This window comes from Humulus lupulus, chromosome 8 (assembly GCF_963169125.1).
Source record: "Humulus lupulus chromosome 8, drHumLupu1.1, whole genome shotgun sequence".
NCBI lineage: Eukaryota > Viridiplantae > Streptophyta > Magnoliopsida > Rosales > Cannabaceae > Humulus > Humulus lupulus.
This window is the reverse complement of record NC_084800.1, coordinates 66,974,065-66,999,057: the sequence shown is the minus strand read 5'-3', so window position 1 is coordinate 66,999,057 and position 24,993 is coordinate 66,974,065. Positions and strand designations below refer to the sequence as shown.

At 38.2% G+C, this 24,993-nt stretch overlaps 3 protein-coding genes across 8 annotated transcripts; 1 reads left to right on the top strand and 2 right to left on the bottom strand.

The window, feature by feature from the left end:
• Window positions 1-2,252: 2,252 nt before the first annotated feature.
• Window positions 2,253-4,341, bottom strand: LOC133797627 (serpin-ZX-like). The gene is made up of 3 exons (XM_062235593.1): window positions 3,916-4,341; window positions 3,254-3,713; window positions 2,253-3,161 (listed from the first exon to the last, which is right to left on the bottom strand). The coding sequence occupies exons 1-3, from the start codon at window positions 4,011-4,013 to the stop codon at window positions 2,361-2,363; spliced, it is 1,359 nt and encodes a 452-aa protein (XP_062091577.1). The 5' UTR covers window positions 4,014-4,341; the 3' UTR covers window positions 2,253-2,360.
• A 169-nt stretch (window positions 4,342-4,510) lies between these two features.
• Window positions 4,511-6,338, bottom strand: LOC133797628 (autophagy-related protein 8f). 6 transcript variants are annotated; one of them, XM_062235595.1, is made up of 6 exons: window positions 6,186-6,338; window positions 5,692-5,741; window positions 5,541-5,596; window positions 5,209-5,261; window positions 4,990-5,108; window positions 4,511-4,816 (listed from the first exon to the last, which is right to left on the bottom strand). In XM_062235595.1, exons 2-6 carry the CDS (start codon window positions 5,726-5,728, stop codon window positions 4,728-4,730), a joined length of 354 nt encoding a protein of 117 aa, XP_062091579.1. In that variant the 5' UTR covers window positions 5,729-5,741; window positions 6,186-6,338; the 3' UTR covers window positions 4,511-4,727. The 6 variants fall into 6 exon arrangements, with proteins under 6 accessions (XP_062091579.1, XP_062091582.1, XP_062091580.1 ...); XM_062235598.1 differs by having other exon boundaries at window positions 6,182-6,319; XM_062235596.1 differs by having other exon boundaries at window positions 5,692-5,738; window positions 6,186-6,319.
• Window positions 6,339-21,722: 15,384 nt separating this feature from the next.
• On the top strand, window positions 21,723-23,951 carry LOC133795533 (uncharacterized). The gene is made up of 2 exons (XM_062232982.1): window positions 21,723-22,082; window positions 22,230-23,951. The coding sequence occupies exons 1-2, from the start codon at window positions 21,723-21,725 to the stop codon at window positions 23,949-23,951; spliced, it is 2,082 nt and encodes a 693-aa protein (XP_062088966.1).
• The last annotated feature ends 1,042 nt before the right edge of the window (window positions 23,952-24,993 follow it).

The window sequence follows — 24,993 nt, the reverse complement described above, 5'->3', positions numbered from 1 at the left end:
ATAATCATTTCAACTGGAAAAATCCTTGTATGATCGAATTGCCAAATGAAAGAATCACAAGAAAATTTCACAATTTAATTCTTTAAAATAAATATTCTCTTTATTACACAAAGTTTCCTTTTTCGAAAGAAGAAAAGTACTTTTTTTTAATCTTTCTTTTCACATTGAGCTATTACCACTAATTTTGTCAGTAAAAAATATCATAAAATATTTTTTAATTAATTGACAAAAAGTCTCAAAGTCTAAAAAAGGAAAAGTATATTTTATTTAAAGAAAAAATTTCTTATGAATAAAATAATCATTTATCAATAAATATCAACATATATAGACGAAATTTCAAGTAAAAAATTATCATAAATTAAACAGATATGATGATTTCTAGAGAATTAAGATTTAAGAAAACAAAAATCTGGAAAAAAAAACAAGTTGTCGCGACAGATCATAAACCTGTCGGGTCAACTGCTTCAAACCTATTAAAATAAAATACTTTTGAGTTATAAAATATATTGTCTATTTAAGATAGTCAATTTAGGGTTTTACAATTTTCATAAATGGTGACTCTGTACTCCTTTGCTAATTTTGTTATCATAGATAACCTGTCTTGAATGAACAGACATAAACCAACCATGGTGCACAAACACATGTCTCTATTAGCGATATGATAACTTCTTGAGCGAACATGAATTGAAGAATGTCATCGAGTGACCAGATTCCTTTTGCTAGCGTTTGATAGTTTGCTTTGTGAGAACAGGAATGCAATTAGCTTTATTCATCTTCCCTTTATAATTGTTATTCTTTAAAACGTCATCATACCCAAAAAAAAAAAAATGGTATAACAATTTATTTATAAAAGAATTAGTTAAGAGAGAAAAATATAAAAATAAATTTCAATATAGATTATTATTCATATACCAATATATATGCTGATTTAAAAAACATATATTTTTATCATGTTTTCTATGGAATTAATAGAAATTTTAAGTAATTAATTTTTTTAAAAATACTTAATAAAAATAATTGGAAGTTATAATTATATTATAAGAAGAAGGAAAAAACCTAATAAATATATGTTATTAAAAGAGTCATTCGCAAAATGACTTATTTTTTAAGTTATGTTGCACTCTAGCCTAATTTTGATAATTATTTGTAACATGCTCTTTCTAAAATTTTAGACAGTCAAATTTCAAAAAATTATTCATAATGCAAAATCACTTAGAAGAGAAATGTAAGGAGATAATTTTGGAAATTTATTAGTTTTAAATAAATAAAGAAATCTAAGATATATGGGAAGATCCTAATTTGGTGGGGAAAAAAGGTAAAGATATATTATTCGACCGAATTAAATTGTGGATATTGCATGTTATACCCATTTTTTACCGATTCTAGTTGAAGAATATACATCTTACTCAAAATTATGAAAAAAATATTCAAGTTTTGGTGAAATATTCTTATTATACCCTCAAGTTAATTGATTTATAATTTAACTCTTGTGTATAATTAAAATAAAATTATCTTTTCAATTCATTAATATTGAAATTTTGTTTGTCTCACTTGGTTTGGTAAAACATAATTTAAATAAATATAGTCAACTGATCAATTGTAAATTGTGTGTTTATTAAGATACGAAAATAAATTAACAATAAATGAGTTGTATGATTTCAAGGCGTTTGAGGCTAATTAGGACTAACAGATTGACACGAGTTATGAATCCTACAAAGTGCACCATGATTTTTCTATAAAAAATAAAAAAAGTAAAAATGTGCCGAAAGGGGAATGATAATATAATCATTAATTAACTAAAAAGAAATTACAGTCTTAGCATATAGGATAATGCTAAATAATAATAATAATAATAATAGGAAGAGAGTACAGGGCATTTTTTTTTTAAGCGTTGTATCTTTTTTTTCTTTTCAGCACCTAAATAGCTATAATCTCAATTTTTTTTTTATATAATGGTGTACATTATAGCTATCTAGAACATCTTACAATTCTGAATAAATTATGGTACCGAAACAAGGTCTAAACTTATCTGTTGCACGCGTGCCTGTTTTTTTGTATATACGTGTAAAATTTGACAGTTTAAACTCTGTTTTCGGTTTCGTAAACTATTTAGAACTTCTTAAAAATTTGCAGGATATTCTAAATATCTACAATGTACACCGTCATATAAAAAAAATTATGATTATATCTATCAAGGTACCAAAATAGAAAAATGATACATTATTGTTACAAAAAAAGAATGCGTTATAGTCGTTTACAATAATAATAATAATAATAATAATATCCATGAAAAAGATTATTAGCTAATAAGGTAACAAAAAGAAAATCAACTAGCTAGCAACTAATAACAAGAGGGGTTTTCACTTCTGAGGATGAAGAACAGCTCCATAGAAAACAATAAGATTCGAAAACTCTTCAACAATCATAAACATGAAGGGATGGTCTGCCACAAAAGTAGGAAGAGGAGGAGGACGATTTATTTGTGGAGGACTACTGTAAAACATACCAATATCGGTGGCTGCAGCAGCTTCTGTTCCTACCTCATTCACTTCTATACAAGATTTATGAACCATAAAAGCAATATAAACATCGCCACAATCAACCATGTTTGAGAAATCTGCATCCTCGGCACTGAAGGGCAGTGTTAGTCCTTTTTGCTTAAGTAATTTCTTAGCATCAACATCATATTGGAATTTTAGCTTGGGAATTGACACGTGAGAAAGTTTCACTTCTCTCATATGACGATTAACATACTCGAGTGATAACAATTTTGTATGGGAATTGAATTTTTCCACCATATCTTGTAATCCACATTTCTTATGAGGAAGAAACATGTACATAGAAAATTGTTTGTCACGATTGCTTTCGCCTCTTTGGTATCGGAGTTTGAGCACCTTGAAATCATCATTGGATGCATAGTAGTGGTAAACATGGTGACTATTTACGAAAGGTGCTTGGATAGTTCTTCCATCAAGAAGGTGAAAGTTTCTATCTTTAGTCATGGAGGGACGAAAGGCTTGTTCCCAAGTTCCCTTGAAATATAATGCATTTGCAAGACAAAGTGGTGGTCCCAGTTGTGTACCCTCTGGCAAAATGTTTCTGATCAGACCTTTCGTCTCATTTTCTACCCATGAATTCACATCTGTCCTAACTTGTTCAGCCTACACATAACACAATAAGAAAAAGAGGATTAAAATCAGCAAAATATTACACGTATAAATATATATATATATATATTATGCGAAAACTTTACCTGCTTAACAAGGTCAACATTTTCCACTTTGGCTTTGTAGATGGTTTCAGTGATTTTTTTGAAAGATGATTTGAACTGGCAATGGTGATCAACCCACATAGCGTTTGTCAAAGAAAAAAGGGGTGGTTTTTCTTCTGTCTTCTTTCCCGAATGATCGTAATCGAAGGTCGTCATTGGCTTTGATCGATTAGAGTTAGAGGCGAGAAGAGAAATCACTTCAGACGACATGTCGCTCAATTCATCGATTCCATTAGAGCCAAGAAACTTCAAGAACTGGTCCAACGTTTCACCTGCAGACCCAGAAGCCACCATGTTTAGCATCATGTTTATCGACAGAGGAGACATTAAAACGTCATTGCCATTCTTCTCATTGATCTCACTAAGAATCAATTGCGTCGCGATTTGCGTGGAGAAATCCATGTCTTGATCTTCGCTGTGCAGTAATGGAGTCTGGAAGAAGCTAATTGAGACAGAATTGGACTGAATGGTTTAGAATTTTGAGAATGAAGTGTGTATTTATAAATATGCTATGCGTGAAGATCAAGCTACTTAGGTTTCCTCTTTTTTTTTTCTAATTAATGATTATAATGTAGTACTTAAATATAGCAGAATAACTATTATTATCATTGTTATTATTTTTGAGAGCGGGTTAACTAACTCACCAAAAATGTGTATAGTTGGGGAACTTGCTATGCAAATAAATCCTATATAATGCGATTTTTAAGTCGCTGCTTTTTTTTAGTTCACCGAAAGCTTCCATTTGCCATATTATTTTTACAAGAAGTTTCCACTTTGTTTTAAGCACATTTTAGTAATGGCCTCATTTATCATTATTTTTCAAAGTAAAATAACCAATTCACATCAGATACAATTATTGCAATTCATTACATGACTAATTATTACTTCCAGAAGACCACTCTTTAATTTAATCAGAAGCATATTTCAAATAGAAAGAAGCAAAGGAATAAGAACTAAAAATCTCTTGATTGGCATAGAGGGAAGAGAATTGAAAATTTTAGTTGTAAAATGATCATTTGTCTTGATCATTCAATATTTCACTCCCACATTTCTGCAAAGGCTAAGAAAAGTGACCAGTTGATTTATTGCTTTGCTGTATGTATATGCTTTCTAAATCTGCGTAAACATAAGTCTACATTTGCTAAAAAGGAGAGAAGAAAATACTTAAGAAGACTATTTGATAGAAAGGAGAAAGAGATTTCTCCTAAAACTGAGTAGTACAGATAGAGAATCAGCAAAAGAAAGAACAAGAAAATTCATTCACATGTCAATAGGATATGAAATTATTTACGAAACTGGTTCCTTGAAAGGTTGTTCCAATGTGCTATATACATAGCTATAACTGTACATTGTAATACTTGGAAAGGAAAAAGAACTTTATGTGACCCAAATTGCTGTTATAGTTCAATAGATCAATTGGAAATTGATAAGAGATATTGAAAAGCATGCTCTGCTGCTAACCAAATGTGTTTTCTCCACTGTATGTAACATAGAGAAACCCATCATCATCCTTCTTTTCTTCATAGATGGTAGACATTAATCCTCCTGGCATATCCAACAACAAATTTCAGTACTTAATCACAGAAAGTTACAAATGACATGTTATTGACTTTGTGATCTTTATGACTAAATGGTGAAGATTAAAATCCAAACATGTTGAGAGAAAAGAAAAATGGACCAAAGCCCCTTGAATCGCCGAGCATCGAAAGTGAAAGTACCTGTAGGTGGGAGGACATTGTCCACAAATATGAAGATAGCCTTTTCTGCACTCAGCTTAATTCTCTTCCGAATTACATAGACGAATTGGCCAACGGTCAAGTCAGCAGGAACAAGGTATCTGTTATCAGTATGGATCATTGTTAATATTTTGAGCAGTGGTACAAAATTAGGAGACAATACTAAAACATTATTCAACAATCTGAAGAAGAAGACTTTACTTTTTCTTATCAATGTTTGGAATCTCACTTTTCTCAGCTTTCTCCACAATTACCTTACAACAAAAGAAAGAAATATAAACGCCAATCAACACATATATTCGCCAAAAACAATATAAGAAGTTATCAAATGAATGATTAATGACCCAGTTATACGATCATTTACTACATTTAATCAAATGGGTTTACGAAATTATTAACAGGGTTTTTATTAAATTATCGTGATTAAATAAGAAAGTCTAAATTTCTAATGAATTTGTTGATCGAATTATGTCTACATAATGATGATTGTTAATTGTAATTGCATATCAAATAAATTAAAGACAAATTCTCACAGGAATTCTATCTGGGTATTTCTCCCTAATTCTTGCAGCCTCAGCACGCCTCTTCTCTGTACACAAGAAATAAAAATAGAGTTATACAGCAGAATTGAAGGTTTACTAGCAATAATGAATTTAAATTTGATGTTAATAACATAATATTTACCAAAGTTATGCTCTTGCTTGAAGACGCTGTTCGCCATTTTCTTCAATCTACTGCACAACAAGAACTTCTTTAATCGACAAGCAAGATTTTTTTCTTTCGAAAACTTAATTATAAGATAAATAAATAAAATTTTCTTTTAACAGAAAGGTAATGATCAAAAGAAGAAGATAATGATCGGACCATTAAAAAAATAAGCAAAAATTTAAAAAAAAAAAAAAACAGAGATACAGTACAAACGATCATTGTTTAATGAAAAAAAAAACAAAATTGAACTGATTATCAAAACAAAAAACAGCAATAAAGTTTTAGAAACTAAAGAAAAACTTGTGCTAAACCTTAGAATCAAGGTAAACTAATTCAACAACTGGGCTGAGCCCCAAACAATAACAGGATATCATTAATTTTCCTTTGATTTTCTTATATTTGACGAAAAAGAATCGAAGAAAACACAAACAAAAATGAAAAAGTCAAACATAATCAAAATCAAAACCTACGCAGAAGATTCGGCAGAAACAAATTAAAAACACAAAATATTGATAGTGAAGAGACTGAGACGCAATCCCAAAGATGAACGCTTTCGCTTCGGAGATAAAGAGAAAAGAAAGAGTTAATAATTATGTTAAAGATATCACCTTCCTTATAGTTGTATCGCTCTTAAATAAATTGCCTTAGCTTTCCCAAAGGGATACTTTGGTCAAGTATGGTCGGTTCACGAATCACACTCTGCCACTTCATCTAATTATTTAAATTATATATTTACACAAAAATTATATAAATAATTTCAAATAATCATATTTATTTAAGATAAGAAGGAGATTATAGTTACATATTTCACTAAATTGTAAATTTCAAATTTTCAAGCTAAGATTTTAAAGTTATTGGCTTGGTTAATATTTTTTTTTCAAAAAATTGTTTACTCAAAAGTCGGAACCGTAGAGAATATTTTAATATTATAATTAAATTATGAATGCAATGCAGCTATTTTTTTTGTTTGCCGTGACTGTTTTCTTCTTACGCATCCATCCAACCCAATCCATTTATGTTAGTATGACTATTTTATCCTTTATTTTAAATGTAACGTGTCCGCATATATGTGAATTGTGAAGCTCTTCCTCCGAAGCTCTCCCTTCCAATTTAATAATATTTTAGAATATGGCTCATTTAAAAAATAAAAAATAAGTTCGATTAAAATCATGCCTTTTAAAACTAGATAGATTTTTCTATTAAATTTTTTAAACCATGTTCGATATCTCTCCTGTGTTGCTGTTACTAATTATTTAATTATTGTTATAAAAAAGTAGCTAGTGAACCTAATTTTTTAGCTTCTCAAGATTGTTGTTGAAATTTTGATTATTTCGAAAAAAATTCATTTTTTTTCGGGAAATATGACCTAAAATAAATTTATTGAATTGGACCTGAATGTAAACTGATTGATTGTAAAAGCTATCCCAAAATATTACTGAAATAAAAGCAAAAGGTAATTTACCACAAATATTTTTATATATTTGTAGACCATATCTTAGGAAATGTATTTAATAGGGGTGAGCATCGGTCGGTTTGGGCGGTTTTTTCACAACAAAAAATTCAGAATTCGGTTTTCGGTTCGGATTGGTGCAATCCAAAAACTGACCGAACCAAACCAGTTTAAAAAAAACCAACCGTTTTGGACCGCGATTTGGTCAGTTAAACCGACCAAACCAAATTGATTATTGGTTTTTTTTTTTGAAAGTTTTAGTTAAAAAATTAAAATTTTTAGATTGTTGGAATTCATTTTTGTGCATTTTTAAAACATAAATATATAGAATTTAAAGTTTGAAACATAATTAAAAGTACAAATTTTAAAAAATTTAATAATTAATAATTATATAATATTATTTTATTATTTTATTATATTCGGTCGGTTTCAGTTTTATTGGTCGGTTCACCCAAAATTTCAAAACCGACCGAACAGTGGCGGTTTGCACCGTCGGCGGTTTGTTCGGTGTTCGATAGGTCGGTGTACACGGTTTTTTCGATTTTTCGGATTTTATGCTCAGCCATAGTATTTACTTAAGTGATCTATATATTTATTTAAGTAAATAAATATTAATGTTATATTTTTTATTAACTCCTGATTTGTAATGTTTAATAGGAATTGGCAACACTGTAATATGTGTATGTTAGGTTGCATTCTTAGGTTTTAGAATCTCAAAAGTCTTGTTTAAATTTCTTGGAGAACAATTAATCTATGATCCTCTTATTTGGTCATATATCATATAAAAAAAATAGGTCGTTAAGGATGGGTGTTTTTATATAAAGATTACAAAGTCAAAGTGATATAAGTAATCATTAATCAGTAATGACTATTTCAAACACTTTATTATTTTTTTTTTTAATGTTTAAAAAGAAAAAAAAAATGTAACAAATGTTTAGATTGTGCTAAAAATTTACCGTTTTAATGAAAAAACTTTTTTTTTAAACTGTTATGAAAGTACTCTTTCAAACAAAAAAAAAAACTGTTATGAAAGTACATTTCATTACCCATTTAATGCATTCCTTTGGTGTTGGAGATTAAATGCTAACGAAAAAAAAAATAGTTAAAACCTAATTTTCAAAATAAAAATAAATATCTTTTAAAAAAAAAAAGTTAACAAATTAAAATAAACTATATAAAAATATAGATGGTGTTGGCTCTGTTTTCCTAAAATAATTTTTAAAAGTAAAATTATAAAAAATACAAAATTTTGAAAACAACAAAAAATTAATTTTAATTATTCTCAAATATATTGTTTTGTCAATTTTTTCTCACATAACATTTTTAATTATTATTATTATTTCACATCATTTCTTTCTAATTAATTTATCTCTCCTCATTCTTTCTCCTTACTTTTTCTAGCATCATTTTTTATCTCTTTATTTTCTCTCTCATCAGTTATTATCTAATTATTTTATCTCTCATCACTTCCTATATACTTATTTTCTCTCTCCTCATTTTTCTATCTCGTCATTTTCTTTCTCATTTTTTTTGCATTAATTTTTTTCTTCTCAATTTTTCTTCTTCAAAATTCTCTCTCTTTATTTTTCATCATTTTTTCTTTTATATCACTTTTTCTTTCACATTACTTTATCTCATTATTTATTATAAACTCTTAAAAAAAATTATCTTGTAAATATATTTATTAATTTTTTATTTAATAATTTTTTTTAAATTATTGTTAGAAAACATTAACCTATTGTTTTTTAAAAACTACAAAAACTGTTTTCTGTTTACATTTCTGAAAACACAATTTTAAAAACAAAAAACAGAAAACAATGTCAAACAGACCCATAATTTCTTCTATTTCCTATATTTTATTTAATTAAAATAAACAAAATTAACTAATTAAAACAAAATTTGTCCATATGTGTATGTAGAGGTTTTAGAAGTGAAGGTCAAGATCCTTATCACAATACTCCATGGCTGCTCTAATATTGGCCTCCCTCGTGAAGTTCTGGCCTCATCCAGGTCTTAAATCAATTATGCTCTATATAAGAAAACCACCTTGAAGAGTGTAAAATGGTGGCCTTAAAAATAAAAGGCAATTGAGATTCTAATTGAATCCTCTCTAAGTTGTGATGTTGTTCTTTGTTGAGGTAGGCTAGGAGAGGCCATGCCATGAACACGAACAGGACTCTTTTCGCCCCTGGAGCCACATTCTCGCATCAAAACTCCGCCTAGCTAGTCACTCACAATTGACTAGGAATTTGAAGTCCCTCAATTTTTCTCTAAGCTTTCATGATATCAAAGGTGCCATTTAGAAAGTACCTCTCTATTTTGAGGAGACTGACATAATATGTGTAATGGTGGATGACCTCTTCCACAATGAAATTAGGAAGCTTAGTCTAAGACTTGAAGAATGTTAGTACACAATTGGCCGACATTGATCCCTCAAAACATAAGTAATTGTCTATTAGAGGAACCTTAAGATTATAGGGAAATAGCATTAAAAAACATTCACCCACCCCTTGAGGGGCTCTCTTTGGCTTTTCCCTAGCCTTGATACTAGCATCTCAATCACCCCGAGATGAGGTTGCCCCGTTAACCGTGGTAAAATGCTTTGAGGCTATGCTTGGTAGGAAGAAATGAGATTGGATGGAGGGAAAGTTTAAGAAAGATAGAGAATTTGATGGATGGAGAGGATGATTTATTTCCTTCGAGTTGTTTGGTATTAAGAGGAAAGTAGGAAAGATGAATAGAAAAATTAATATCAAACTTACTAAATTAAATATATATGTTTAAATTATTTGGAGGGAGAGTTCTTCCCTTCATTTTTCCTCTCATTCCATCTTTCTCCCATGCCAAACAATGAATTGCGCACTCCTCCCACTCATTTCCCTCCTACCATTTCCATCTGATGCAGGATATATATATTTAGAATAACTTTATTTTGTTATCTTTTGCATTTTTGTTATTTTGTCATTTTATTAGTTTTATTGTAATGGCTATATAAGCCTAGTGAAAAGAATGTAATGAAAACTTTTGCAGGACTGATATTTGAAATAGAATTTTGAAAGTCTCTCATATTTGAGTTTTTTCCCTTATTGTCATGGATTTGGCATGAGCTTAGCTCAACCATCCAATCCTCTGCATCACCATCCCTCCAAAAATCCCTCTTACCAAACATATTGTAAGGGAGCTGAAAGCCTTGTCTTTTGCATCTTGGACCACCTCTCAGGGCCTTCGTCATGTTTAATGCTCTTGAACTCAAAACTTCAAGGTCCCCAACTCATCTTTGAGACTAATGTAAAGCCCTTCTCAGTGTTAAGTGAAGATACTCTATGACAAAAGCTTATTATTTAGGGTCTCTCTCAAGTGGGTCTAGATCAATAAAGATCTGCCTATAGGTCTAGGTCATCATGATGTAAAAGCACCCATTGTTGGACAGTTAGATGTTGTAATGCCCAAAATTTCCTAATAAGATTTAGGATCTTGATTAGGAGGCCGAGAGGGCCATAATTGATTTATTATGTTATTAAATGATAATATGTATGTTTAGGTGTATTAAATATGCATGTGAACCCATTTCTGATTAATTGGGTGATTTTCATATTTTGGTCATTTCAGGCATATTTGGCATTTATGTGATATGTGTGCGTTGTCTATTATTATTTGGTTATACTAGGGTTACCCAGCACGAGACGATCCTAGGAGGTAAGCTAGTGGGAAAGCCACAACGGGATTTATTCTTAACTCACAGGTATTTAGCACATTACCAGGTTATTGGGTAATGGGAATAAGTATTTGATGATAAATTGGGAGTTAGTAAGATCAGGGGGAAATTATGGCAGTTTTGACTATTTTTCCATTGGGGACGTTTTCGGGACCCCAAGCGTTAGGATTTGTTTTAGGCTACTTAAGCTTGAAGCAACCTGTTAAGAAATAAAAAGAACATTTTGTAAGTTCTCTCTCCCTCTAAGTTCCATTTTTGTCTCCCGATCGCATTTTCGAAGGAAACGTGAGTTCTAGGACTCGGATTCAAGTGAGGATCGAGGCATAGCGATCCTAGGGAAGATTGGAAGCTTATTAGACAGAGGATTTATTTGGGAAACGACTTAATCGAAGGTAATCCAAGTTTTAAGATTTTAAAGTTTTTAAGCTTGAATTGGATTTTGTATGATTTGAGAGTTGGGTTTTGTTGATTTTTGTTATACCCAGGTTTCGAGCCATAGTAAATATGACCTCGAAAGCTGAGTTCGCATTAAATGGTCTCGTGAGGGTTAGGGTATGCTCTAGGATGGTAAATTGAGCCTGCAAATTATGATATATGATCTCGAATGTGGTGACCTCGAAATGATCTCGATCTCGAAAGGTAGCTCCGAGAACATCCTCATCTTCAGGAACTTCGGAGCATGGGTCTTGAGCTCGATGTACTATCTCGAGAGCAATGTTAGCTCGGGAGATGTCAGTGGCTCGCACAATGACATGAAACCTGAGATGCTAAAGCCTTGGAGATACGCTATAACCACCTTGAATATATACAAGTATTGTAAGCATGAGATGTAATCCTCATTTATTGATGTAAATCCCCAAGAATCGTGGGATATTATTTAGTCAGTTATGTGTTCCCTGGTCTTCAGGGACGTTTCCTTTTTTATCTGATTAAAGGCATTTAAAGCCATTTATTTTTATTCACAAAAGAGTAACTACCCAAAATATGTGGGATAGTATTCTGCATCCTTCTCTATAAATAGAGAAGCCATGCACCATTGTAAAGGACCGAAATTCTGATCTTTGAGAGAAAACTCTGGAGAATTCATGCTAAAGAATTGTTCAGAGATAATCATGAGATTAATAACAGAGACTCGTGGACTAGGCAGATTTAACTGCTGAACCACGTAAAAAACCGTGTGTTTGATTCGTTTGTTTCTTTTGGCCATTGTCTTTAATTGTTTATGTGCTCTTGTCTTTTATCTGTTGACGAAAAACGGCGTCAACAGTTTGGTGCTTTCATTGAGAGCCTCAAGCATCCATCCCTGAGAGATTCATGGCTGCAAACAATCAGAACACTCCTGAAGAAAATTACCCAAGGCGTCCTGGAAAACAGCCAATGGAGAACCCGGACGCTGATGAAAGGAGTGGGTCCTCTGATTCCCGGGGACCACCTCCACAACCAAGGGATGAGGACATGTACTATAACCTTGAACGTTATGTCCCTATTGTAGAATTGGAGAATCGGCAGCTGAAACAGTTGTTGGCAGAAGCCAACAAACGTAACGAGGAGTTGACTAGGATAGCCGTAGAGGCGCAGGTGGCTCAGCCCCCGCCTCCGCGCGAAGACCAAGTCCCTCCTCCAAGAGACGTGCACGTTCCTCCCCGGAGGCCCCGTGGACGTCCACGAAAAAATGCTGCCACAAGGAGGCCGGCACAACCTCCAGCACCAGCAGAGCCATCTGCTCCTTCTAGGACTCAGAGGAGTACCCGAGCTCGGGTCCCGCCTAATCCACCTGTGGAAGTGCCTGCAGGAACTGAGAACAACCGAGCTCCTGCCGAGCCTCGGACTCAGGTTCCTGGTAGTGCACCGAACGCAACTGGCCCATCTCGGGCAAATTCTGGACCCTCTAGGCCGAGGCAAGGACGACAACCACCGTCACCTATACTGTTCCCGCCGTCTCCCATAAGATATCCTTCACCTCCCCACAGAAACGCTCAACCTGGTCGAGATCAGGATCAAGGGCGTACAGGGGAAAGACAAGGAAACAGGGAGACGTTCCAGGAACGGAGAGGCGCGCCATTCTGAGAGAAGTCAGACGTCCCGATCTCGCACTGCGGAGACAAGGCGACGTAGAAAGGATCCACCACGAAATGACCGATCAATGAGTTTCACCAGTGATGAGTCCGGAGAAACTAGGTCCGTCAGTAAACACGACCGGGGTCGTAAAAATACTGGAAATCACAAGAGTCGTCCTGACCTGCGAAATCATCTGAATCAGAGCAGGGGGAAAGGAGATCAGACAAATCCGGATCTAAGGAATCATCTGAATGGGCGTAGAGATCCCTCACGGAGACGCGAGCCTGGGATCGCGATTAATGACTATCAATTCCAGGCACCACCTAAGGACCCAGTCCAAGAAAGGATTGATCAGCTCGAAAAAGCCTTTAGGCTTTTGAAGAATGAACGAGGGAGTGGTCGGTACGAGGACTCTGATGAGGAGCTCGAGCCGTTTGCTCCCAATATTTCTAACACTCAGTTTCCTCAAGGGTTCCGGATTCCTCACGTCCCAGCGTTTGAAGGAAAAACCGACCCATGTAGCCACCTAAGTACATTCAACACTATTATGAGAGCCAGTAACGTAGGTTACGAGCTCAGGTGCATGTTGTTTCCGACATCATTGGCCGGACCTGCCAAGAGTTGGTTCGAGAAGTACAAGAGACACTCAATAACTTCGTGGGATCAATTGTCTAGAGACTTCAAGAAGCAGTTCCGGGCTATGATGGGAGTCAGACCAGAGGCGTCCACTTTGACTAACGTCCGACAACAGCCGGGTGAAACACTGAAAAGCTACCTGACAAGATTTAATCTAGAGGTCGCCCGGGCACGAGATGTGGACGACAGTGGACACTTGATGGCTATCCGAGCTGGTGTGTTGCCTGGAAGTGCCCTTTGGGATGACATGCAAGGGAAACCGGTGAGGTCGATAACCGAGTTTAACAAGCGGGCGCAGAGATTTGTCAATGTAGAGGAGGCGAGGTCAACGCTAAAAGCAACCTCGCAAACCGAAACTACAACGATAAACATTAACTCCGCCTCAACCTCGGCTGATCCAGTAACTTCACAGCCTACCTCAGAGAATCCCTCTAAGAGGAAAAAGAGCGAGGGAAATAACCCCGAGGCTGAAGGGGGAAAGAAAAAGAAAGGAGAAAGGTATTACTCCGTATATAAAGTACACACCGAGCTCAACGAGTCTCGGGAAAATATCTACCTGGCTAATGAAAACCAGGTCCCCTTCAGGCGTCCGGACCCTATGAGGAATCAAAAGTCCAAGAGGGATTCCAGCAAGTATTGCCGGTTTCATAGGGACACCGGACACACAACTGATGAATGCCGACAGCTGAAGGACGAGATCGAAGGGTTGATCTCGAGAGGATATTTCCGGCAGTATGTCAAAAACTAGAATACTGGACAGACTACTGCCAGCCAGAGAGTAGCCGCGCTTCCAGCAGCATAGAATAATAACTCCCGATCTCGGGAAGAAGACAGGCCTCCGCCGATAGATGGAGAGGACGTAATAACCATCTCGGGAGGTCCTCATCTCGCAGGAGGGGGTAGAAATGCTCAAAAGCGATATGTGAATGAGCTGAAGACAGGGGACGGGTCTCCTTATGAACCCGAACCAAGGGCACCAAAAAGCCAAAGGGTTGAAACTCAGCCTATAACTTTCACCGAGGAGGATGCCTCCCATGTCCAGTTCCCTCATCATGATCCACTTGTCATCACCCTGCAGCTTGCCAACAAAAGAGTGCGCCGAGTTCTCATAGACAATGGGAGCTCAGTTAACATTCTTTATAAAGCAACACTAGAGAAAATGGGACTCTCCCTTCGCGATCTGAAGGCTTGTGCAACCACTTTGTACGGCTTTTCTGGAGAAGGAACCGCCTGTATGGGGTCCATCGAACTCCCTGTGACCTTGGGAGACTATCCAGTCTTGGTGACCAAGATGATGGAGTTCGTGGTAGTAGAGTTACCATCTGCCTACAATGTATTGCTCGGGAGACCCGCCCTGGTCAGGCTGGGGGCAGTTTCATCTGCCCTCAAGTTTCCAACTCCGAGCGGGGTCGGAACATTGAAAGGAGATCAATTGGCAGGAAGGGAGTGCTACAGCATTTCCTTGAGGGGAAAGAAACAAACGAGCGCTCAAGCACTCGTTGTCATACACAATAAAGATGGGACAGTTTTAGAAATTGATGAGGAGATCGATCCGAGGATTGAGGAAAAGGTTGACCTCCAACCTTTGGAAGAGCTCGAAGAAGTTCAGCTCGAGGAAGATGATCCCTCAAAGAAGGTGAAGGTCAGGAAACACCTCCAAGACGAATCAAAATAGCAATTAATTTTGCTTTCTGAAGAAAAACCAGGATGTCTTCGCGTGGTCACACTCTGACATGGTGGGAATAAGCCCTAATGTAGCGAGCCACGCATTGAATATAGACAAAAGCTTTCCCCCGAAGCAGCAAAAGCGAAGGCAGCTGGATGAAGACAGAAAGAAAGCACTAAAGGAGGAAGTGGACAGGCTGAAAGCAAATAATTTCATAAGGGACGCTTTTTACCCTGACTGGGTGGCCAATCCAGTGTTGGTCCCGAAGCCCAATGGGACGTGGAGAACGTGCATTGACTACTCGGACCTCAACAAGGCCTGCCCAAAAGACTGTTTTCCCCTGCCGAGAATTGACCAGCTCGTAGACGCCACGGCGGGACATGGTCTGATGTCGTTCATGGATGCCTATTCTGGATATAACCAGATTCCCATGCACGCCCCCGACCAAGAGCATACGAGCTTCATCACAGATAAAGGGCTCTACTGCTACAATGTCATGCCATTCGGACTCAAGAATGCCGGAGCCACGTACCAGCGGCTCGTAAACATGATGTTCTCAGAGAAAATAGGGAACAACATGGAAGTTTATGTTGATGACATGCTTGTAAAGTCTCAACTTAACAAGAACCATGTTGATGACCTCGAAGAGTGCTTTGGCGTGCTCAGAAAGTACAACATGAAGTTGAATCCTCAGAAGTGCACTTTTGGGGTGTCTTCAGGAAAATTTCTGGGTTTCATTGTCAATTCTCGTGGGATCGAGGCTAATCCCGACAAAATAAAGGCCCTGATCGATATGCCTTCACCTCGGAAGCATAAAGATGTTCAAAGCTTGACTGGCAGGATGGCAGCTCTGAGCAGGTTCATCTCGAAGTCAACGGACCGCGGTCTCCCATTCTTCAACTTATTAAAAGGAAGTAAGAAGTTCGAATGGACAGATGAGTGCGAGCTAGCCTTTCAGGAGCTCAAAAAGCACTTAGCCGAACTGCCCATCCTATCGAAGCCTGAGACGGGAGAAGTATTGTTCCTATACCTCTCAACTACCGAACACGCGATAAGCGCGATGCTCGTTCGAGAAGAAGAGAAAATACAGAAACCCGTCTACTATATCAGTAAAAGATTACTGGGGGCAAAGTCAAGATATCCACTGATGGAGAAGCTCGCCCTCAGTCTGATCCACTCATCTCGCAAGCTCCGCCCTTACTTTCAGGCACATCCTATCCATGTACTAACAGATCAACCATTAAGGCAAGTCTTGTCTAAATCAGAGGCGTCTGGTCGACTCCTAAAGTGGGCTGTTGAGCTCGGACAGTTCGAGATCACCTACCATCCGAGAACGACCATTAAGGCACAAGCGTTGGCGGATTTCATAGTGGAGTGCACCGGTATAGCCGACGACGAGGTAACAACCACGGCCCACGAGCTGTGGAAACTTTACGTCGACGGGTCGTCAAATGAAAATGGAGCGGGGGCAGGAATTATTCTGATCACTCCTGCAGGGAGCAAATTTCACTCTGCGTTAAGGTTCGGCTTTAAAGCATCTAATAATGAAGCTGAGTACGAGGCTTTACTTGCGGGACTACGAATAGCAAAAGAGCTCAAGGCCAAAGCTATACATTGCTACAACGACTCCCAGCTCGTGGTTAATCAAATCTTGGGAGAATACCAGGCTCGTGGCACAAAAATGGCAGCTTATCTGGAGAAGGCAAAGTCCGCATTAGAGTTTTTTGAGTTTTATGCAATCGAACAGGTTCCCCGAGAACAAAACTCAAATGCAGATGCCTTAGCTCGGCTCGCCACCTCTGCCGAAAATGAGGAGCTGAATGTTGTACCAGTAGAACACCTGTCAGCACCCAGCATTACTGAGCCTGACGAGGAAGATGTGTGTATGATCGAGACAGAGCCAACCTGGATGAGCCCGATAGTTGAGTATCTCGAAAATGGAATTCTTCCAAAAGATCGAAATCAGGCTCGGAAACTAATGTATCAACTTCCTCGTTACACCATCCTGGACGGGAGGCTATACAGAAGAGGGTATTCCATGCCATTGCTCAGATGTGTAACTCCTCCCGAGGCAAAGAAGATTATTGACGAAATTCATGAAGGGTTCTGCGGAGACCATACCGGGGGGCATAGCCTATCCAAGAAGATTATACGCCAAGGATATTTCTGGCCAACAGTTAAAACGGACTCTTTCGAGTACATGAAAAAGTGCGACAAATGCCAGAGATTCGCCACGATACCCCGAGCTCCACCTTCCGAACTGACCATGTTGACATCCCCATGGCCTTTTGCGGTATGGGGCATCGACCTCATAGGCTTGCTCCCAACTGGCAAAGGAGGAGTAAAGTATGCTGTGGTCGCGGTTGATTACTTCACAAAATGGACGGAGGCTGAACCATTGGCGACCATAACTTCGAAGAAGATCCTAGATTTTGTGGTAAAGAACATCGTATGCCGATATGGAGTGCCAAGAAAGATTGTGTCTGACAACAGAAACCAGTTTGATTGCGACTTATTTACCAACTTTTGTAACAAGAACGGTATAATAAAGAGCTTTTCGTCAGTGGCTCACCCTCAGGCGAATGGTCAGGTCGAAGCCGTTAATAAAACTCTCAAAAGTTCTTTGAAGAAAAAGTTGGAAGAGGCAAAGGGACGATGGCTTGAGGAATTACCTCAAGTCCTTTGGGGATATAGAACTACAGCTCGGACATCAACTGGACATACCCCATTTTCTCTAGCATACGGCTGCGAGGCAATGTTTCCCATTGAGGTCGAAATTCCAACGATTCGAACTCAGATTTACGACCAAAGTTCCAATCATATTCAGCTCGAAGAAACCCTAGACTTGATCGAAGAAAAAAGGGAGGAGGCTCAGCTGAGAAATGCTGCTTACCAGCAACGAACCACAAGATATTTCAATAAAAGGGTTCGAAGTCGAAAGTTCGGAGTAGGAGATCTGGTATTGAGACGCGTATTCTTAACAACCCGAGATCCAACAGCAGGAGTACTCGGGCCAAACTGGGAAGGACCATACCATATAGAATCAGTCATCCGCCCTGGCGTATACAAACTTGCGAGATTAGATGGGAGCCTCATACCACGAGCATGGAATGGCGAACACCTTAGACCTTATTATCAATAATAGGAAAAGTGTTGCCTGTAACCATGAATTTCTATCCACGTTAGTTTGTTTTTGAATTTCATCAAATAAAATGTCTACTTTGTTTCACATGTAATTTATTTTTATTTTTGCAATCTCGCTTAATTTAATAACCTATGGTCACACTCATAGGATATTAAGGGGGCATCATTGGTATACATACCACCAGCTTAAAAAATAAAAATATATATATATAAAAAAAAGTATTTGGATATAACCAAATACGCGAGCTTAGATAGTTCGGACTTAACCGAGCGAGCTTAGATAGTTCGGACATTACCGAACTACCAAAAACCAAAAACGTTTGGAGTTAACCAGATGTGCAAGCTTAACAGGTTTGGAACAAACCAGCCAAATTATCGATCGATGATAAATGGGAGCCTAAACCCATCACGAAATATGTCGAGATCGAGGCTGGAACATCTTAAAGAAAAATAGTTTCGAACTCATAACCTCGGAGCTAAGATACTAAGGATGAGGAAAAGTGACTAAAAAGATAACCAAATCATTCATATTACATACCATATAAGTACTTTCGAGTTCATGGTTAAAGTAATATCCGACCTTGATAAGTAACGAGGTCGGAAGCGGATAATTCGAATAAACTATGCATGAATGCATCGAATTTCGAGCCTAAATCCAAACTATGTTTGTATGCATAAATAAACATAACCGGTCCATCAATTATAAAAATGTGCAAAATATTTCGAGCCAAGAAATGTAAGCATATAAAAGAATAGTAAAGGGAATTGTATCAGCCCCGTGGGCATAAATTAAAATAATTACAGAAATAATGGGACGCAGCCCCGAAAACTGATCTCCCCGAGGTCAGATTCAGTGAAGAGGAGTCTCCTTGGCCTTCTCAGCATCAGTGGAACCGGACCCCTCAGGACGAATAGCATGACTATCCTCCTGAGCTTCCTCCGAAACGGTACCCGGAGCAGCCTTTTCCTTCTCGAGCTGCTCAGCCTTCTCTTTCTCAAGCCGTTCAGCCTCTTCCTTCTCGAGCCGAGCATTCCATCGTTCAAGGAACGGCGCCTCGTGGGGACCCAAAAAGCTGGTGTCCAGCTCTTCGTTATAAGCCCACATCCGGTACATGGCTGAGTCGACCGCCGTTTCCTTCTTTTCTTTGTACTCGGCAGTAAGGCGAGCTTTGACATCCTCTATAAGGTCGAAGGTGGCGGTCTTGTCTTCCTCGAACTTCTTATTGGTCTCTTGAAGCTGGATGTTATCTTTCTTTTGCTCCTCGAGTTCAATTTTCAGCTTTCCGAGCTCCTTGGCCATTTCCTCGCGCTCCTTAACCACTGCCTCGAGCTTAGTATTCGCCGCCTTCAGATCATCATTCGCTCTAAGGTGGAGGTCCCTCTCCTCTTGGGCGAGAGTCCTGCTCGAATGGATCTCGTTGTTCAGCTCGTAATTGAGCTGGGCAGTGAAAGCAACAGCCTGAAAAAAGGAAGAAACCACCATTAGCCTCGAGACAGTATGAATGTAAGCAAAAGGAATATAGAAGGATACTTACCGCGGCAGTGTGCTCGATACTCTTCTCGTACAGGACAGTGCGGTCTCGGGTGCCAGTTAGGCACTGCCACTGAGGAGCCTCGAAGCTGCCGTAGCTCTGGCCGATCCGGGACATGACATCCGAAATCAGCGTAGATCCATGAGGTCCGGCAGCGTTATCCACCACATATGAGTCCTGATAACTCTAGGATTTAGAGTTATTTTATAATCTTTGAACTTGCTTTTCAAAACTAAAAAGAGTAATGAGTCCTTATTTCATGTAATTTTGTCAGTTTTAGTGTGTTATTCTAGATAGTGAGTCTGGGTAAGAGTTAGGTTTGTATTGTAATATTTTTCAGTGTTTTTTATGTAAATTCCTGTGTTGTGTTAATCAGGAAAGGAAGCTCACAAAATATGTGAAAGGGAACTGCTGGAAGCAAGGAGAAAAACGAATTCTGAAAGGGGCGTGTTGCTGCTTCAATGCTGTAGCATCACCACAGCAATTCAAGGAATCAGGCAGGTGACGTGACTAGAAGACAGCTGGGCTTAATGAGTGAAATCAGCGTCCATGTGGCTAGAATTGTAATAACTTAAGTCAGCTGGGTGATGTGGCACTTTGGGGGACAAGGTGGGAATTGACTTTCCTATTAGGGTAAGGCAAAGTACCCTAAAAAGAGGCAGCCGCAACATAAGAGAGGGGAGATTATTCTGAGAAGAGGATATTCACCATTTTGGAAGAGAGAAAAATAGTACAGGAGGAGCTGAAGAAAAAACAGAGAGAAAATACCAAAAAGGGAAGAGGACCACGGCAGACACTTAGGAGGACTTGAGCTCATCAATTCATTCTACTCTTTCCTTCTTCCTTTTAATTTTGTATTAATTTTTCTCTCCATTTCAACTGTGAACAACTCTATGGATACTATATTTGCTACTGGTTTTGTACTTTTCATTTCAGACATGAACTAATACTCTAAGGATTTTGGTGGTTATGAACCCTATATTATGAATGAATCTTTTGATGCATGGTTGAAGTAATTGTATCTTTGTTCAATTAAATGTGATTAATGCTATTGATTGTTATTTACTGGCCATAATTAACAATTACTGAGCTAGATCTAAGTTTGGAAAAACTTAAGCTAGCTGAACCCATTTAATTGATGCAAGAAACTTGCCTATTTGTAGGTAAATTTTAGTGGTGAAATAGGGATGTTTTGCTGCCTTGTATAACACAAGATTTGATGCTTAATAGACTGTTTGCAATCTGGTTTAATGCAGGAATGTGTTGAGGGGGTTGTAGACAATATATAGTGGGTTTTGGAAAATACTTAACTGGGTGTTTTTTGGAAATCGGTTAACTCTGATATAATTGCTGAGCCATTGCTGAACTTATGCTATAACAACTGGAAAGAAATTTTAGGGGGATTAACCACCCAGATCACTTGTTCACATATAAATTTCTCACAGACTTGATTTCTCTGGGTTCCATTATTTTAGTTTAATTAATTCTGCATATATACTTTTCATTTCAGATTCATTTACCCATTATTCCTTTGAATTGGTTATTGTCTTCTTGAATTGTTTTTAGTTGATTTTACATTTATTTAGTTTAAAATCCCTGTGGAGACGATACTCATTTACCATTATATTACTTGTGCGGCTACGTATACTTGCGTATTTTAATTGCTATAATTTTTTACAACAAGTTTTTGGCGCCGTTGCCGGGGATTTTAAAATTAAATTCTGTTTTATCAACTATTTGACAATTTATTTTCATTGTTTTTAACCTTGTTGGTTCGGGTTGTGCAATCTCAGGTACCTACAGTGTATGAACCAGCAAGAGGACAGTGAACTTGCTCCTATTGACCCCGAGATCGAACGAACTTTCAGAAAAAGGAGAAAGGATCAAAAGGCTAAAAGCCGAGGCACTATGGTTGAACGTGTTGATGATGAGGGGGATGGCCAGCAAGTCACTAATCCCATTGTTTTGGCGGATGACAGAGCCAGAGCAATACGGGAATACGCTGCCCCCATGTTTAATGAGCTAAATCCAGGCATTGTGAGGCCAGAAATACAAGCAGCTCAATTCGAGCTCAAGCCAGTGATGTTTCAAATGCTCCAAACCGTGGGGCAGTTCAGCGGGATGCCAACGGAGGATCCTCATCTTCACCTTCGTTCATTCTTGGAGGTGAGCGATTCCTTTAAGCTTCAAGGAGTGAGTGAAGAAGCATTAAGGCTGAAGCTATTTCCATTCTCATTAAGAGACCGAGCTAGATCATGGCTCAACACTTTGCCTCCTGATTCTGTCACAAATTGGAATGATCTTGCTGAAAAGTTTCTGCGCAAATATTTCCCTCCCACCAGAAATGCAAAATTTCGGAGCGAAATCATGTCATTCCAGCAGCTTGAAGATGAATCAACCAGTGATGCATGGGAGAGATTTAAGGAGCTTTTGCGGAAGTGTCCACACCACGGCATCCCGCACTGTATACAGATGGAGACCTTCTATAATGGCCTCAATGCAGCTTCTAGAATGGTGTTAGATGCCTCGGCCAATGGTGCTATCTTGTCCAAGTCTTATAATGAAGCTTTCGAAATTCTGGAAAGGATAGCCAGTAATAATTATCAATGGTCCAACACAAGAGCTCCAACAAGCAGAAAAGTGGCGGGGGTGCTGGAAGTAGATGCATTGACTGCTTTGACAGCCCAAATGGCTTCCATGACTAATATTCTGAAAAACATGAGTTTGGGGAGCAACATTCAGCCAGCTGCTGCTATTCAAAGTGGAGATAATTCCTGTGTATATTGTGGAGATGGGCACATGTTTGAAAATTGCCCTTCCAACCCAGCAGCAGTTTGTTATGTGGGAAACCAGAATTTTAACCGAAACAGTGGCCCATACTCAAATTCGTACAACCCAGCTTGGAGGCAACATCCGAATCTATCTTGGGGGGGTCAAGGAGCAAGTTCCAGCAGTGTACCAGCACAAGGGAAGCAAGCTTATCCACCAGGTTTTTCTCAGCAGCCAAGGGCTCCACAACCGCAACACCCTCAAGGCTCTCAATCCAACTCTTTGGAGAGTCTAATGAGGGACTATATGGCAAAAAATGATGCAGTGATACAAAGTCAGGCAGCATCCCTACGTAATCTTGAAATGCAGCTGGGACAATTAGCCAATGATCTGAAAAATAGGCCTCAAGGTTCTTTGCCTAGTGACACGGAGAATCCAAGGAGGGATGGGAAGGAACATTGCAAGGCTATCAACCTAAGGAGTGGAAAAATTCTGGAAAATTCTGAGGAGAAAATAAAGGGCAGTGGGGAGCCCACTTCAATCCAAACTGAAGGAGAATCTAGTAAAAAACCAGCAAAAGAAGTTACTGAAACTGGCCCAGTTGATACAGCATCGGGTCAGCAATCTGTTCCAGTAAAGTCTATACCAAAGCCGCCCCTACCATTTCCTCAGCGATTTCGCAAACAGCAGCAAGATGGGCAGTTCAGGAAGTTTCTGGATGTGTTAAAACAACTCCATATTAACATTCCCTTGGTGGAAGCCTTGGAACAAATGCCAAACTACGTCAAATTTTTAAAAGACATTTTGACGAAAAAGAGAAGGCTGGGGGAGTTTGAAACTGTTGCTCTTACAGAGGGTTGCAGCGCTATGTTGAAGAGTAAAATCCCTCCAAAATTGAAGGACCCTGGCAGTTTTACGATCCCTTGTTCTATTGGGGGACGAGATGTTGGAAGGGCATTGTGTGATTTAGGCGCTAGCATTAATCTTATGCCGATGTCGATTTTTAAGAAGCTTGGTATTGGTGAAGCAAAGCCTACAACTGTTACATTGCAGCTGGCGGATAGATCTATGGCCCATCCTGAAGGGAAAATTGAGGATGTTTTAGTGCAGGTTGACAAATTTATTTTCCCAGCCGACTTTATTATCTTGGATTATGAAGCTGACAGAGAAGTGCCAATTATATTGGGGCGGCCGTTCCTTGCTACGGGGCGAACATTAATTGATGTACAGAAGGGGGAACTCACTATGAGAGTCAATGATCAGTAAGTTACATTCAGTGTATTCAAGGCTATGAAATTTCCTGATGAGATCGAAGAATGTTCAAGTGTGGATGTGATTGAGACGCTTGTGGCTGAGAAGTTTAATACGAAGGTTGATATGGCTGAGTTGGGAGTTCAAATTTTTGAAGATTCTGAAGATTCTAGCAGCGAAGAAGAACCTCAAGTTACTTGGGTAGACTCATGTAAACCAGCCAGAAAATTCAATAAATATTTTGAAGCATTAAATCTGCCTGAAGGACATTTTAAGCCGCCAAAACCGTCCATTCAAGATCCACCTCAATTAGAATTAAAGCCGCTACCCAGCCACTTAAAATATGCTTATTTGGGGGACAATGACACACTTCCAGTAATTATCTCTTCCTGTTTAGAGGCTGATGCTGAGGGGTCTTTGCTGGAGTTATTAAGAAGACATAAGAAGGCTATCGGCTGGACTATGGCCGATATACAAGGAATTAGCCCAGCTTTGTGCATGCATAAAATCTTGCTGGAATCTGGCTGTAGCAACTCTGTGGAGCAGCAAAGGAGGTTAAATCCAGTGATGAAAGATGTAGTTCGAAAAGAAGTGATCAAGTGGCTAGACTATGGTATTATCTACCCTATTTCAGACAGCTCATGGGTAAGCCCAGTGCAGTGCGTGCCTAAAAAAGGAGGGGTTACAGTGGTGACAAATGATAACAACGAGTTGATTCCTACTCGAACAGTGACCGGTTGGAGAGTGTGTATGGATTACAGGAAACTTAACAAAGCCACACGGAAGGATCATTTTCCGCTGCCGTTTATTGATCAAATGTTAGATCGCTTGGCTGGGAAAGAATTTTTCTGTTTTCTCGATGGTTATTCAGGTTATAACCAGATTTCCATAGCCCCGGAAGACCAGGAGAAAACCACATTCACATGCCCCTACGGGACATTCGCCTTTAGACGTATGCCATTTGGTTTATGTAACGCACCAGCCACCTTTCAAAGGTGCATGATGGCAATCTTTTCGGATATGGCAGAGAATATTTTGGAGATTTTTATGGACGATT

Coding starts and splice junctions, on each gene's coding strand:
- LOC133797627 (XM_062235593.1), bottom strand. CDS start 4,013: ATGGAAGCTTTCGGTGAACTAAAAAAAAGCAGCGACTTAAAAATCGCA. Junction 3,714..3,915: donor CCCAACTATACACATTTTTG/GTGAGTTAGTTA, acceptor TGTCTCAATTAG/CTTCTTCCAGACTCCATTAC. Junction 3,162..3,253: donor ATGTTGACCTTGTTAAGCAG/GTAAAGTTTTCG, acceptor TGTTATGTGTAG/GCTGAACAAGTTAGGACAGA.
- LOC133797628 (XM_062235595.1), bottom strand. CDS start 5,728: ATGGCGAACAGCGTCTTCAAGCAAGAGCATAACTTTG. Junction 5,597..5,691: donor CAAGCAAGAGCATAACTTTG/GTAAATATTATG, acceptor TCTTGTGTACAG/AGAAGAGGCGTGCTGAGGCT. Junction 5,262..5,540: donor AATACCCAGATAGAATTCCT/GTGAGAATTTGT, acceptor TTTTGTTGTAAG/GTAATTGTGGAGAAAGCTGA.
- LOC133795533 (XM_062232982.1), top strand. CDS start 21,723: ATGAACCAGCAAGAGGACAGTGAACTTGCTCCTATTGACCCCGAGATC. Junction 22,083..22,229: donor ACCTTCGTTCATTCTTGGAG/GTGAGCGATTCC, acceptor CTTGCTGAAAAG/TTTCTGCGCAAATATTTCCC.